The sequence below is a fragment of the Crotalus tigris genome, unplaced genomic scaffold, assembly GCF_016545835.1.
Source record: "Crotalus tigris isolate CLP2741 ecotype Arizona unplaced genomic scaffold, ASM1654583v1 scf7180000018301.7375997, whole genome shotgun sequence".
NCBI classification, from domain to species: domain Eukaryota; kingdom Metazoa; phylum Chordata; class Lepidosauria; order Squamata; family Viperidae; genus Crotalus; species Crotalus tigris.
In genome coordinates, this window is record NW_024096931.1 from 4362667 (window position 1) to 4380207 (window position 17541).

The window sequence follows — 17541 nt, forward strand, 5'->3', positions numbered from 1 at the left end:
TTGGCTTGCCTAAAATTTCTGTATTGTGACAGTATAAGGGCTTTTGAAAACAACATCAAGAAAGGCCAACTCGTTTCCCTTTTAATAATGATTCTTCAAGTCAATGTGTCCACTATCCCCTGTATTAAATTACTCCATATTAACTCAGGTAATAAATGCATTTTCAAATATCACATTAGAACAAATTTGATTCCAGTGGTTAAACTGAAAATAAATTTTTGGACAGTGCTTTAGTGAATCTGATTTTGTGTGCCTCAGGAGTACATATGAAGCTGCAGAAGTTTCAAGGGTGGCTAAAGATATTATTAATACGATAAAAGTGTGTGCACAGTTCTAGCACATAAATCATTTTCACATCAACATTTCCCTGGTTTTGGAGGAGAGTGTTTTTATAGACAGCATATAAAACTTCTCTGAACTGTGCCTTGGGGCTATGTCAACTAATTATTTCTCTATTTGAAATTCTGTTCATTATGAAATTGATTACTCCAATCAATTTTTTTCTTCTTCATCTTATTTCCCCCAAACAAATCAAATGTCATTCTTGGATACTACTCTCCTTCTCCATCTCCACCTCTTTCTTCTAGATTTCATTCTAAAATTGTGAAGCTTATTTTTGACAGAATAATCCAACTCTCAGTGATAAATCTGGTTTTAAGAACTGAAACATGGTATTGATAGAGTCGTATGGCAGTTCCCTTTCTGACTTTAGATGAGGGAAAGAGCATATCTGAATCCTAATGAGAGTAAAATCAAATAAAATAGGAGAACTGAAATATACTAAGGAGCCATCTCCTTGACATATTAGCACTAAACCATAATTATTGAGCTTATTTAATGAAACTCACTATATCAAAGCCAAACAAGCTGCAGTTTTGTTCCTTATGGCTGAAGGTTTAGGGTACAGTATGAATCCAGACAATTGTGGCTTATCTAAACAAAAAAAAATATAACCCAAAAAATGATTTAACATAATGCGTGAAATAAACCTCAATGTGCTGCATATAGGAGTCTACCAATGACAGGCCCAGTGATGTTACTGCCACTAAGATGGGAAGTTAAGAGATCCAGACTTTATAACCTCTTCTCCAAAGAACCTGAAGGCAGAACAAGAAGTGATGGATGGAAACTAATCAAGGAGAGAAGCAACCTAGAAAAAAAGGAGAAATTTCCCGATAGTGAGAAAAATCAACCAGTGGAACGGTTTGCCTTCTGGAGTTGTGGTGCTCCAACACTGGGGTTTTTTAAAGAAGAGATTGGACAATCAGTTGTCTGAAATAGTATAGGGTCTCCTGCTTTAGCAAGATCCTCCAAAATCCCTGCCAACTGTGTTATTCTGTTAATCCTCAAATCAATATGACAATAGAAAAGGAACAACAACAAAGTTCTTCAGATACCAATATACAGCTAAGAAAATGATAGCAAGACATTTCCAGAACTTCTCGCTCTTTCAAAACAACAACAACTTCATTCCAATTTGTTGCCAGATTTGGCCTTTAGGTTTTGGCTTTCCAGTCAAAAGTACTGTTGATGAGCTATTAAAAAGAGAAGACTACAAAGCTGGCCTCCCATGGACAGGTCATTTGCAAGCTTCCCTACTTTAAGATTCACTTAGCTAACTTTGGTTCAAGTGGAAAATGAGCCAATCCTGAGACGTCCTTTGGAGGTTCAGTGCTGGAGAACTGCAAGGGGTTTATGAGTTGGCTACAGCATTGGTTTCTCTCATAGGCAACGTGTCCAGCAACTTTCTGTGAAGGACACTCCAAATGAGTCTTTTAGGCAAGATTGTTGATTCCCACTGTTGCTCGCTGGCTCATGAACCCCCTGGATGGGGCATGTCCGCTCTGCATTAATTGATTCTATCCTATTTAATTAGTTTCTACTACCATTTACAGAGCTTGGGCAACTGAGGAAAGAAAGACATTCAGACAGTTGGGAAGAAATAAATTCCATAAAACTTTTTAAGAGTTTTACACATTTCCTTTCCTATCCTTTTTAAGGGCTACGTTTCATTGCTTCTTCTTTGCATTGCCACAATCAATGGCCGTATATAAACCTTGCATATACAATATGTGTTCAGAGAATTCTGCTTATCAAATTTTCATCGGTACATTTACATAATCCCACTCAATGGGTTTCTATAGGAGAGTCTTTCGAAAATGCAGTTTGAGATTTGGTAGTAGGTAATATATTTCTAATTAGTCGTAGCTATATTCCCCAGCATTCTTCTAAAAGCAAAAGGATCTCCCCAATCCTTAATCTTTGGGATTGTGGGAACAATGGTAAATAGTAAAAAATAAAAAAAAGTCAAGTTGTCCATTTATGTCCCAAAAATACCCCCTAGAATTGGACATGACTGGACAGGGGAAACCTTTACTTTTTAAAGTACATGAGAATACATCTCTCTTTGATTTGTCATAAATCCATGGCCAGCTATCATTGCGCACAGGGTAAATCTGAAGAAAGGACGAAGAAAAAAGAAAAGAAATTCCTAACAACCTGCCTAAAAGCTTAGTCCAAGCAGAGTGAGTGTTCTGATGATTGGGTAGAAGAGGACATCATTAGTATTTTAATTGGTGGTTAGGCTGCTTATCCTAAAAACATTGTTTTTATCCACAGTTTTCTGTGGAGAATCTAGAGTTTGTTAGCATGAACCACCTTTCAGTCAGTCACTTGCTAAGGGAACTCTACCAACTCCATGAAGAAGAGTGCAGAAGTGAAGGATGATGTCCAGGGACCTGGAGAGATTTCATTGCCATCTCCTTTAGGTTGTTATTTCACACCTTTTGGTTTTAATGGGCTTGCCTCCCTCCAGCCCACAGTTGCAATGAAGATGCATCAGCAGAGATACTTCAGACCAAAAACTCCCCCCTCCCTTTCTAGCATCCATTTGGAGAACACAACAAACTAAATGGAGAGAGTCTACAATACATCCAGAAAGCCTTTCCTCCTGGCCTTGGATCCCATCACTGAATTTCTAATTTCTAAATTCTAATTTATACACCTGTTACACAAGAGTGTGTCCAGTGTGTAGAATACGTGTTCGCTTATGACCCGAAGCCAAAATGACAAAGCCATCTGAGATTTTAGTATGCTGGGTGAACCAAACCTAAGTGTGAACTACCAAGGGTGTGTCCACGTTTTCCCTGATCTAAAGAGAAACGACAGGAAAAGGGATGAGCTGCCATTTATATGGAGGATAAGGGAGAGAGAGAGAAGGTGGGGTGTAGGAAAGCAAAAAGGAGGACTATGGTATAAATCAGGGCTTTCCAAAACTTGGCAACTTTAAGACTCCATAAGTCTTACAGTTGCCAAGTTTGGAAAGCCCTGGCAAAAACGGTGGTGCTGAAACAGACTCCTGATCTCTATAACCTTGTGGCGCACGCACAATTTTGTGGTGACATGCAAACGAAGGCAATGGTATTTATATCCTTGCAATGTAAGATGGAAGAGAAAGCAGAGAAGTTATCCAGAATCTTGTAATAAAAAATATGAGTTTCATCCCAGAGCTTTTGTGATGAAGGCTCTTACCTCAATGCAGCCAGGAAAGAGGGTATGGAGTAGACTATATGAAAATTAGTGTGGAACAAAATGAGTATATAACTCTTTGTAGATTTTATTTCAAGCTGCTTCTGCTACTGAGCCAAAAATCAAATTTGTTAAATGTCCTGGGTTTGCGTGGGACACAGTGCCCTCTGTTGGCACCAAGAAGAGTTGCAGGTCCTTGAGCTTTAGAAGGAAGGCAAGAAACTTCCGTCTTTAGTTTTTTTATGAGATGAACACAGCTATGCCTTCTTATTCCACACTGCAGTCTTTGGCTCAACTCAACCCAGAAGGACAGAAGCTCAAATCCTAGTAATTACATCAGACTCTGGCAGAGGGATGACACTGGAGTCCCAACGTGACCAGATATAACACATCTCTGTATTCCTTCCCTGCAATATATGTGTGTGTGTGTGTGTGTGTGTGTGTGTGTGTGTATGTGTGTATATGTGTATATGTATGTATATGTATATGTATATGTATATGTGTATATGTGTGTATGTATATATATATATATATATATATATATATATATATATATATATATATATATTTTTATGAGTTTTTATCGGGTATTTGTATGTAGGTCTTTGGTTGTTCAGGTTTTCTCCCCGCGTAAAATTGGAAGTGTCTTGGCAACGTTTCGACAGAGTCTCATTCGTCATCTTCAGGCTGGTGCTTTCGGCTTCGTCCTCCTAGAAGCACGAAGCCGAAAGCACCAGCCTGAAGATGACGAATGAAACTTTGTCGAAACGTCGCCAAGACACTTCCAATTTTACGTGGGAGAAAACCCGAATAACCAAAGACCTACATACAAACACCCGCGAAAACCTCAGAAAACACACACACACACCACACACACACACACACACACACCACACACACATATATATATATATATATATATATATATATATATATATATATGATTTTTTGTGCTAATACTTGCACACAGGTATTATACCTCTGATACAGTTCAGAGGATAAGTTGGCAAGCCAAAAACTTGTCAAACAGTTACCTTTTCCCAGGCAGGGCCAAGAGAGTGAATTAGCCGTTACTGCTGAATCTTTGTTTTAAATATAGCTGCAGGGCTATCTAACCGGGAAAGAGAGAGGAAGGGTCAAAGCTGAAATCAACCTGCTTTACTCATCTGTCTCTGACAGCATAGTAAAATGTGCTAATGATGCAGTTTTACAGTAGAAAAAAAAATATGGCTGGGTTTCCATCAGTGTGATTTTGTGATTCCCCATATATATATAATTCAATTATAAGTCTTTAGAACTTTAAAATAAGACTTCAGAACTTTTGCTGAAATGCACATTTGGACACACACACACACACACACACACACACACCATAAACCATGTTTGGAAGCTTCAATCTATTGTGCATTTTCCTTTGCATCTAAATTTTCTATATCAGTCAATTAGCCTAGCGTGCTGAGCAGCTTGCAACTCTTTTTAAAAAGTCATCAAAAAATAGCATGCCATTTGGTAATCTACTAGCCACCAGGGTGGTATCTACCGTAACCCAAGAATAAGTATTGAAATGCCCACAGTGTAGCATAAATCAATATAAAAGCTGCACAAAAAAATCCAGATAATTGAAGAAATAATTTGTTTGAACATCTAAATTGTACCAAAACCTAATTCTGCTTGCACAATAAAATTGGCTTATGCCAGGTTTGGCCATGCCTTTACATTGATCAGCTTTCTTAATTCACACAATACTTTGAACAATTAATTAATTATATGAATTAAGTTCTAGAAGCTACAAATATTGGTTAAGGATATTATGGTTACTTGGGTCCCAGAAATCAACTCATAATACTACTTTTTTTTATGCAACGGCTTGATTTATGCATTCTCATTCATTCTCATGATGCTTTCACCGTTCAGTTCCATTCCTAGTTCCGTTTGATTGGATTCCTGCAAGTGAATTAAAAATGGGGAAACCTGTATGTATTAGACACCCCAGCAAACATATGCCAAGTGTACAGATGAATCAAACGGAGTTGAACACCTTCCTTTTCTCCTGTCATCTTAAACAAGAATATTATATTGTTTTGGTAAAGCAAAAGCGCCTACGTTAAAAAAAACAAAACAGACACAATAATTCTGCTGTAGAAGACGGGCTTCTGAGTCTGTCACTATGCTTTTTACAGTTTTATGAATTACAGCTTATTTCTACCTAGGGCTGTGATCCTAGGCCGTTTCACAGCCTTAAATAAGCAGGAATGATTCATGTTCCATGATCTTATTTTTTTTTTCTTCCTCCAGCCACAATATTAAATGAAAGAGAACAAAGTTCTCCCCATTTCCGATACGCGTGAGAGTCACACACAGAGAAACACACAAGGGAAATTCCGTGCGTTGGCAATGAATGAAAGAACCAAAATTCAATTAGGTTCAATAAAGATCTCCATGAAATAACAAGAGGAGTGAAGAAACAGACCATCCCGTTGGGCTTGATGACAAAACAGACATAGTTCTCAATATACTATATAAAAAATCTGGAAAGTAGATGAATGGGAAAAATAATGTTAGGAACAAATCATAATATGTCAGGTAAAAAAAAAATTATTTTCTTTTCATTCTGGCTGCTATTTTTGTTTTATAAGAATTCTCCAAGTTCACCAAAAATAATTAACATAAAATAAAAATAATACAATAAAATAGAAATAGAAGAAAATGAGATGAATAGACCCATGGTTCCTAAAAAAGTCTCTAGAATGTAAGTGAAAAAGTTTCTTGAGATAAGAAGGGTGGCCAATAAATTTTACAAACAAACAAATAAATAAGCAAGAAAGGATACTCTAGCGCAGGGGTAGGCAACCTTGGCTCGTTTATGACTCGTGGACTTCAACTCCCAGAATTCCTGAGCCAGCCATGCTGGCTGAGGAATTCTGGGAATTGAAGTCCACAAATCATAAACGAACCAAGGTTGCCTACCCCTGCGCTAGAAGAAAAACTTCATTCACACAATCATCAGGTCAGTCCTAAAATGAGTTCATTTATTGCATTCATTTGTTTGCTTTCTGCCTCACTCAATAAGGGACTCTGGGTGACTTACAATTCTAAAACATAGAATTAAAACAATTAAAAAACTATAAAAGAGTAAAATGGTTATTACTGTCACATGATTGTTTTGGGGTTGTCCAAAAGATTTAAATACAGTGGATTAATTTCTGTGATACAAGCTTATATAAAAAAAAGCTGTACCAGTTAATAGCTTACTATTGGACCAAGTTTAAGACTTATTTGTTGATTTATCTATGTCCTACATGGAATGAAGGTTTGAGAAATAATGCCATAGTTTATAGGGTGGCCAAACTATTTGGGTCATCAACAGGGAACTTCCAGGTAGGGCCAAATCTTTAGAATATATTGTTGACATTTGTTATGTGAAAGCAACCAGAGCCACTCCTAAAGTAAGCAACTTTATTGTTCTTGACCTAAGATAGAAGAATCTCCCCAGACTTCCTCTGGGAATGACCAGATATTCATGGAACTTGGGGAAAGTCAAGCTTATGTTTCTTGTGGCTACACAAGGACTCTAAGCTATGTACTCACTTGATCCCTCCTTCCAGCCTATCTGGCAGTTTCCCAACATTAATCAAGAAGACGACAGTGACGTTGTGTAAAAATTTCCACTAGCACTATAAACAACTGTTTGCTAAAAACATGCTTATTGACCTTGGCACTCATTTCATTATGGGAGGATGGCATTACTTATGTTCTTCTGATCTATTCTAGTATTGTGACATCTAAAATGATAAATTAATTTGTGTGAGCGTCCCTCGATGAATAAAACTAATTATTTCATTAGGTTCAGTGTTGGAGAAGATAAATATACAAATATACCACTATTAATAATTGCTTCTTAATTTCTCTGTCAGATAAAATGATGCAGCCATCTTGTAAATTTATCAAATAAAACATTTTCAGTGGAAATGTACAACACAGCCATCAAAACATAAAAAAAAAAATACTGGGAGGATGAAATTGATTAGTGGCAAATTGTTCCAGAAATCAAGTTTATTTGGAAAGAGAGGACCATTTCTGTTGTTCAATCCATATTCCACTCAGACTATTATTTGCTGTTTATAACAGCAAATCTTGATTTTGATGTCAACTGGCTGAGCTAGGGAAGAGCCAAATCTTGTAGCAATCCAACTTTATATATGCAAGTCCCTCTCCCAGAAAGTGCAACCCTTATCAAATTTATTTGCAACCACATGGAAGCTCACGATTCCCCCCCATAAGTGCTTTACATATTTTAGAACTTTTTCAATATGATCTAAAAAGTACTTTAACATAGTAGATGTCAAGTTCAATCAATGGATGGAATATACTATCCCAACTTGGTAGATTTATCTGAATGGGAGGACAAGAATGCAAAGGATGTCAACAAACATCCATCATCAACAAGCATTGTAGGAACTACAAGTCTCTTTTGAGAAGTAGAGCAGATCAAGTATGAAATCAGTAAGTGCATAAGTTCTGAATTAATCTTTCCTCTTGCTCAGGAGTTACCATATGTATCTAACATTTGCTGGAATATTGATTGATTGATTGATTCATTCATTCATTCATTCATTCATTCATTCATTCATCTGTTCATTCGTTCATTCAATTTCTATAACTGCCCATCTCAATCAATGACTCTAGGCAGCTTACAATTCAAAACATATATTACAATTAAAACAATAAAAACATTTCAAAACAATGGAAACAGTTAAAACAAAACAAAAAATCCAAAATAAATACACACAGCAGTTGAAGTACCCATGTTTTCCTGAAAACAAGACCAGGCTTTATATTAATTTTTGCTCCAAGAGGCGCATTAGGACTTATATTTGGGGAAATTTGGTACCAAATGTGTCTGTCTGGCTGATGATCTTAACTGGGGCTTATTTTTGGGGTGGGTCTTATTGGGGAAAACAGGGTATGTGGCCAGTTAACAATAAAGTCAAGGTTGTTTTTCAAGGAGAGACACAAAGCCGGGACTACTGCTGAACATCTCTCTTCTCATCCTTGCTGATGCTCTTTGGCTAATGGGATCTGCAGCATGCCCAGCGTGCTATAGATCAAATTGGATGGGTAGAGCCCCTTGGAAAAAGTAATTTGGCCCCATGTCATGTACAGATGACAACCAACATCTTGAATTGTACCTCAGAAACACACTGGTAACCAATGCAGCTCACATATTCCATATTATCTGTCCACTGTAAATATGTAAACCAGGGCTAGTCAACCTTGGCTCTTTTATGACTCGTGAATTTCAACTCCCAGAATTCCTGAGCCAACTGTGCTGGCTCAGGAATTCTGGGAGTTGAAGTCCACGAGTCATAAAAGAGCCAAGGTTGACTACCCCTGACGTAAACCAATGGCAGACACCTCCTTCTGATTCTAACTCTTTAGATTTGCTGAAAGGGTTGAACTGAAATATATTATTTGGCTGTATATCTGCCATTATTTACCATCCACGCAGCTGCGTTCTGCTCCAGGTGAAGTTTGCAAATATGATAATATGGTTAGGGTAGTTTCTATCTTTCCTCCTTCTTGTCTCTGTAGGTACCTGATTGCATCTGACAATTGTCTGTGTATGTGTGCGTTTCTGTGTTTACTTTAATTCAGAAATGTTTTAACAAATATAATTTAGTACAATTTAATACAGTGCAATCTATCTTATTTAAGCCTTCCTAACTTTGGATGTAATCAGTTATAATTATGACATGGTAGATTTGCTTCTTATTAATTTAATAATCATCCCAGGGAAGTATGTTTATATTGAAGCTTTGGAACATAAATCATATATATTTTTTCTGTTTTTAAATGATACTGTATTGTCTGAAAAAGACAGCTGCGGAGAGTGGAAGTATAAAATATAGAATACTACATTTAGTATTCCTTGATCACCACTTTATCCCCATACTCCCAATTTGACGAAAATAATTTTCTTAGCCTTGGTGTCACACCAACTTTGTAATCATAAGAACAGGTTTTGTCAAAAGAGCAGAAGCCACCCTAAGCAAACCAAAAGCTCTCTTTAATTATCCTTCTTTCTTTTAATGCTGCATTGCAAAACATGCATATCATTCATAAAGACAAGGAAAAAAAAATGTTCCTAAACTTTAAACAAGAACAAAACAACACAAGCTACCAACAACTACATTTAGACACCTCTGATCAATGCAGAGAATGTAACATTCCGAGGAATATTTAAGTCCTTCTCTTGCATAAATACAAGCAAGAACAACTGACACATTCTATTGACACACCTGCACCAATGATATACAACAAACCATATCCTCATTGCAGAGAAGCATGCATATTATTACACTTACCCTTAATTGACCCCTTTCACAATTCATCTGTTGTCTTGAGATCTACAAGGAATTTCGGAGAAAGAGAGAGAGAGAGAGAAAAAAAAAAAGGATTAGCAAGGAATGCTGTTGTAAGAAGATAATTTATGAGCAATGTTGACAAGGCTGACTGTGTAATATGGAGGGAGAAACAAACCTGGAAATAAGGAGATAGGATTCTAAGAAACAATCTGGCCTAAACCAGAATGAAGAATCTTTGAGCAGACATTGAGCAGACATCTAGAACAGGGGTCTCCAACTTGTGGGCCACAGCCACAGTGAAAACAGGGCTGGGCTAGCAAGCCTCATGCGGGTGCTAGTTCCACCCCGTTTGCATCACATGGGTGCTAGCTCTGCCCTGTTTGCAGCCTGCACATGCTCACAGCCCTATTTGCATATGCACACATGTAAAATGCTTTCCGCTCCCCTTCCCTCTCGTCCACCGAGAAAGGTTGGGGATCTCTTATCTAGAATATATACCCTCATGTTTGAACATTTAGAGGAGGTACAAGGATTTTTTTTAATACAATCATTTATTTGATTCGATTTCTATACCTGTCCATCACAAAAACTGACCCTGGATGGCATATGTCGTAATACAATTAAAAACAATTGCAACAATATGCCACACAATTAATTGCAACACAAACAATTGCAACAATATGCCACACAATTAATCAGTGGAACAACTTGCCTCCAGAAGTTGTGGATGCTCCAACATTGGAAGTTTTTAAGAAGAGATTGGACAGCCATTGGTGTGAAATGGTATAGGGTTACCTGCCTGAGCAGGGGGTTGGACTAGATGACTTCCAAGGTCCCTTCCAACTCTGTTATTCTATTCTATTCTATTCTATCTGAAAGTTACCAAAGTTGAGAAGATCTGGCTCAGGAATTCTGGGAGCTGAAGTCCATGCATCTTAGAACACAAGGAGAAAATCACACCTTCCATCATGTCCCCTTCAACATCTTAACAGAAAAATAGAGTTGGAAGGCATCATAGAGATCTTCTAGCCAACCCCTTGCTCAAGCAGGACACCCCCACACCATTTCAGACAAATGGTTGTCCAGTCTTTTTTTTTTTTTTTGAAAGCCTACACAGTTTCTGAATCAAGCTATTACATTGGTTGATTGCTCTAACGGTTAGGAATTTTCTCCTTAGTTCTAGTTTGTGTCTCTCCTTGGTTAGCTTCCATTCATTCTTGTCTTGCCTTTTGGTGATTTGGAAAATAGTTGAACCCTCTCTTCCATGTAGGAGCCCCTCAAACATTGGAACACTGCTTTCATGCCATTGCTATCTAGTCCTTCTTTTCATTTGACTAGAGACATATCCAATTCCTGCAACTATTCTTCATATGTTTTAGCCTCCAGCCCCTTAATCATCTTTGTTGCTCTTTTTTGCACTCTTTCCAGAATCTGAATATCTTTTTTATATTGTGATTACCAGAACTGGACGTAATATTCCATGTGATCTTACTAAGGATTGGTAAAGCAGTACTAATACTAGAACAGTCTCAAAGTCGCAAAGTTGAGAAACGCTGTTCTAGATCTTTTTGGAGAAAACATGTGTTGTCCAGAGAAGGAGATTCAGACTAGCCAGACTCATGAGATATAAGCGGGAAGGAAGAGAAGATAGGAGCAAATGTTCAAAGCTATATAGAAAAAAAAATGGCATCAACAATGCACAGCTAAGTAAATGATCTTCATTTCTTAATTATGTTGCTTTAATTCTTCTGCAAAGTCCTTCTCCCCTTAATTTAATCTTAGATTAAAGAAAGTAAAGACATTAAAGAAAGTGAAGAGCCAACAAATAGTAACTTTCTTGTAAAATATGGGATATCATGAATGATGCCTCCAAGAGATAAATTTCTTAGGTATCTTCATGCAAGCAATGATCTTGTGAGTAGGTCTTAACCATCCACAAAGTGTCAGGAGAAGCAAGAGACATACAGACCAGGAGAGAAAAAAGATAAAAACTGTTCCAGTTCAAATGGTAGAGTTTGGTGGGGGTGATGGAGGAAAGGAAAGTTATGGATTATCTGTCATCACTTACGGTTCCCACTGACTAGCCATGTGGTAAACAAGAACATCTTCCTTTTCAAAAATCAACCACAAAAGATGACCTGGGCCTCACAAATCGGTTTATAGATCTACCAAAGCTCACCACAAAATGAATAAAAAAATCCTTCAATGTTATCAGGCCAGAATGTCAACTCTATACACGCACAAACACACATACTATTGTTTTTGAAACCTGTGATCCAAGAAATATCTTAAGAAGACTCCAAGATTCTTGAGTCCTGTTGACAATTCCTTTTGGGATGATCCTAACACTAGAAACTGTAGCTAGACAACAGTTTTGTTTGAAGTCTACACGCAAGTGGCCTATACACTGTGCATAGTTAATATGTTTTTTCCAGAAGTACCAATTGAAGAAAACGTTTCTGTAGAGTACAAACTCTACCATTTGTATTCAAGGAAGGAAGGAAGGAAGGAAGGAAGGAAGGAAGGAAGGAAGGAAGGAAGGAAGGAAGGAAGGAAGGAAGGAAGGAAGGAAGGAAGGAAGGAAGGAAGGAAGGGGAAAAAGGACTCTACAAGCCCTAGAAATTAATGATTCTTTTGTGTTTTCAATCTGACAACGTTGATAAAGTCTTCTTTCTTTACAGCCACAGGGGAAAACTGGGTATAATTTAGAATATAAAACTGATTTATATAAGGAGAATATCTGAAACCACAAAATATGTTGTACAAATGGAACATGCATCTAGAATTTGGAAAATGCCAATAATAAAAATGCCAAAGTTCTTTAGTACATAATTTGATTTTGGGGGAAAAAATGGGCTAGTATTTCTGTTATCCTGGCAATACATTTATACTATTTGGGAAGTCCTTGGTAGATTGCTATTGGTACTCTTAGGTTTCAATCTAAAGATGGATGGAATTTTTGCTTAATTAGTTCTTTTCAAGAACTTAACCCAACTTACTTATTTAGCATTTTTAGACCATCCATCTCTGTCAAGGAGGGCCTCTGGGTGGTGTACACTGTTATACATAGTATAATATCATCATACAAAAAGGATATAGAATTAAAAATAAAATATTAAAATGTATTTAAGATAAAATATTTTGAAATAATAAAACAATTTCAAAGAGACAAGAAAGTTCAATAAGGCAATTTAACCCCATTAAAATTGGTTAATAAAGTCAGAGGGAGGTCTCTTGTGGCACATTTCTTTATATAGGGAATGAAAGAAGTTGACATTGACAAAAACCAAGTCAAAAATATTAATAAATAAAAGATATTGTTTTAGGTCTTGAAGGCTTTTGAATGTTTGTCCTTAAAATATTGCCTTGGAAATCTTGCGTGCTCAGCCAAACAAAGGGACTTTGTCCCCAGAAAACATTTTGTGAAAGATATGAATTATGTGCTTATAATGCAATATTGAAAGAAACCAATGGCACACAAAGCTATAGTTAAAATCTTTTTCAACAGAGGGACTTGAAAGATGAAGTTTGAGCTTGAAAGCCTTCAGGTGCTTTCTCTTCATAACTCCAAATAGTCTTGTGTCTATGTTGAGGAAAATACACTCCCTTCTTCTTTTCAAAATGACATGTTGGTGCTGGTTACACTGAAAGCCAGTGCTTAAAGATCTACCAGACCAGGAATGGCTTTGAAGGCACATCTCATCATTCAGTGATGAAGTGGCTGGTTTATTTCCCAGAAGAAATCTTGAAGGACTCCAGCAACAAGCTGTAAAAAGATGATGACTACCTTCCAAGAAAATCTTTCTTTATATATATTCGTATATATATATATTTACAACTGTTGGACTTCCAAATGTCACCTATTTCACATACAACATGTTAGAAGTAGGACTAATACAGAAAGTTGGGTTCTATTGATGACTTCAAGTTGAATGTAAGAATTGTAGATGTGCATTTTTCACAATGACAATCAATAAATGTATTACATAAAAAACAAAAAAAGATATGTTAATTTGAATTAGTGGAGAATCTAGTATCTGCTGTTAAACACTATAAAGAAGAAAAGAAAAAGAAATGAACAGCCAGGAATCAATTTGATATTGAACTAGAAACATCCCATCTCATGTTGATTTTTTTGTGATTATCCTGAAGATTGCTATGTAGTATTCTATGTGAACATATGATATATTGTTTTCTATTATATTATCTAGACTACTTTACTCCATTGAATTAAGTTCTACTCTGGTGATATTATGGACACAAGAACATATTTTATTTTTTAACTTTTGGTTAAACCTTTTGTTGACCTCTTGATACTTACCCATCCATACACAAATCAGTTCTGAAACCTGGTTATGTTTTCAAGATTATCCTTATTAATTAGTGGTTGCCACCTAAGCTCAACATATATTGTATATGCATTCAGATCTCAACATTCAGAAAGAATTCAGAATCTGTCATCTCCGTTTCTTTTTTTTTTTATATTGAAATTTTTTTTTCCATTTAAACATTATAAAAATACAATACAATTTTAATTTTAAATAATCTAAATAAATCTCCGTTTCTTAATATTAACATATTCTTCTTTATTAAGGATTTTCTTTCTCCCTTTTGATAGATTCTTATCCACATATAAATATTTATAAAATTAAGGAAGTTCTCCAAGTAGCTTCATCAACTTCCCTACAGGGAAGATTCGGGGGTGTGCTTAACTTGTTTCTCAATGCTTCATACAAGCCTGATAAGTAGCTTGTAGAAGAAGAAAAAAAATAAAACTAAGCATTACAGAATGCAATGGAATGAATAGGCATTAAAAAAATGACTAAGCAATCAAAACACTAATGAAAATTTTGTATTCACAATACCAACACTATAGAAGCTCAGATTCCCAATAAAAAAGAGTGTGCAAATACAGTGTATCATCTTGGACACCATGCTTATTTTGGCCATTTTCTTGCAAATATTTGTAATGAAAAGTCTTCTTTAATTAATGAAATATAGTTTTGAATTCTAATCTCCCAAATCTTGAATTATAGAACCATAAGGTTGGAAGGGATCTTGAAGGTTTCTAGTCCCTGGCCAAGGCAGGAGATCTTACTGCATTTGGGGCAAATGGTTTTCAAATCTCTTCTTAAAGACCTCTAACGATGGAGCACTCATAACTCCAGAGGAAAGTTGTTCCATTGATTAACCGTTCTCACTGTCAGGAAATTTCTCCTTATTTCCTGGTTGGATCTCCTTCTGATGACCATCCATCCACTGCTTTGGTGCTTTGGAGAATAGGTTAAACCCCCTTTTCTCTGTGAGAGTCCCTTAAATACTGGAAGATGGCTATCCTGTCACCCCAAACAATATGATGTACATGAGGAAGTTTTCATAACTTGATAAATTACCTAAGAGGTCTTTATTTCTCAACTTCTGAAGGGAACAAAAAATTGTTGCATCCAGTCTTGATTACCACAATATAAAAAAGTTGTTGAGACTCTGGAAAGGGTGTGGAGAAGAGCAATACAGATGATTAAGGGGCTGGAGGTTAAAACATATGAAGAACGGTTGCAAGAATTGGGTATGTCTAGTCTATTGAAAAGAAGGACTATGGAGTGACATGATAGCAGTGTTCTAATATTTGAAAGGCTGTCACAAAGAAGAGGGAGTCAAGCTATTTTCTAAGGTGCCTGAAGGCAGGACAAGAAGCAACGGATGGAAACTAATCAAGGAGAGAAGCAACCTAGAACTAAGGAGAAATTTCCTGACAGGGAGAACAATTAACCAGTGGAATGGCTTGCCTTCAGACTTTGGAAGTGCTCCATCGCTGGAGGTTTTGGAAAGAGACTGGACAGCTATTTGTCTGCAATGGTATGATTGGACAATAATACCTAGAAGGTCTGTTACCAACTCTGTTACTCTGTTATTAAGATATTGAATGGGATATGATGGAAGGTGGAACTTCCTTCTTTAAGAGATAGTACTATCTCCTGGGAGATTTGGAAGACTGTTCTGAATATGTTTTAATTTAACCCAATCTTGGGTTCCTTTGAGATTAATGCTCAATACTTCTCCACATACAGGGTCTCACAGAGAATGAATGTGGGTCACACAGCACAATTTAATTAGGGCTTTGAAACATAATACATAATAAAGTAGCTTCTGAGGCTAAAATGAAGAAAAGATTATGCAAGAATCCAAAGACAATTTACAAGCTGTAAGAAAAGAAAAATATTTCCAGAAATAAACTTGTAAAACAAAAGAAGAGTCCGATATGGTAAAATCTGGAATATTTAAGTTTTGTGTACTGTAGATGTTACAAAGCAAAGCCCCAGAGAATCCTTATCTATGTTTAATATTCAGATAAATCCTCCTTTTTTACCTAATAATAGCTGCACTGTGGTTTATTTAATTTACTTGTACTTTGAAGTAGCATAAGAAATCGTTGGCGAACAAGCTGTACAGTTCCTATCGCAACCACAATGGGAATAATGTGATATAAATGCAATAGCATGAGCAGAAAACTGAAGTATAGCATTGCTTAGTATTCAAGGACTTGCTTTCCCTAACCCTGTACAAGGTGTATTACAGTTTATTGTGCCATTAATCATTTCTAGTCACCCTAAGCACAATATTATTACAAAATAGTGTTAGGAGAGATGTTCTAAAGGCATTTTTGGAACTATGAGATAGGAGGTTGGGCAGAGAGAGGGAGACAAATTCCAGAATGCCATTAAGGTAGAGTCAGCTATAGAAGGACCTGTTTTTCATAATGAAAATCTCTGAATGGACATAAGGAGAATATTTTCAACTGAATTGGGTTATCGACAGCAAGGAAAAATACCTAATAATAATTTGATGAGTGTGATTCTGATTTAAAAACCAGCGAAGGGTTTAAAGGGTTTCAATTAGTATTGTTGTAGTTTTTAAAACCATGCGGTCAACTCTTTTTGGCAAATATCAACAGTAAAGTGGGTTCCGTAGAAAGTCTAGAGTTGGCCAACTTATGACGCATATGTCAAAGCTGACATGCTATGACGTTTTGGGTGACATGCCAAAGTTCACTAATACCCAACAACTATTCTTGAAAGCATGCACTGTTGCCATGTGATTTTAGCAGGCTGTGGAAACTTAACTTAACAAATGATAAAGTTGGAAGAGACCTTGGAGGTCATCTAGTCCAACCCCCTGCTCAGGCAGGAAACCCTATACCATTTCGGACAAATGGCTGTCCAGTTTCTTCTTAAAAACTTGTGAGAATGGAGTGTGCTCTGATGCAGCTTCCAGACTCTCTGGAAGTTGTGTAAGAGAGTCTGGAGTGTTCTCACGTGTTCTCTGGAACTTCCAAAAGTCATGTGAGAATGGGGTGTGCCTTTGCATGTTTTTCTGAGGCCGCTGAACAGCACTCTCCAAAGTTGCTTCAAAAATGAAAACCTTGTGTAATGCAGAGCTGCCTGGGAAAATGGATATTGTTGTTTATTTATTTATTTATGAGACTTATATACCGCTTTAAGTGCAAGCACTCTCTAAGCAGTGTACACCAGTAAGCAATATATATATATATATATATATAATATATATATATATATATATATATATATATATATTTACATTGCCCCCAACAATCTGGGTCCTCATTTTACCTACCCCGGAAGGATGGAAG

The 17541-nt window shown here is 36.6% G+C and overlaps 1 protein-coding gene across 10 annotated transcripts in view; it reads right to left on the reverse strand.

The window, feature by feature from the left end:
- RBFOX1 (RNA binding fox-1 homolog 1) overlaps positions 1 to 17541 on the reverse strand; it is a 1591566-nt gene that overhangs the window by 516562 nt on the left and 1057463 nt on the right. For all 10 annotated transcript variants that reach the window (XM_039349789.1, XM_039349790.1, XM_039349788.1 and 7 more), the window contains one exon: positions 9894 to 9935. In XM_039349789.1, the coding sequence (XP_039205723.1) occupies positions 9894 to 9935 (42 nt within the window). The remainder of the gene's footprint in view (positions 1 to 9893; positions 9936 to 17541) is intronic.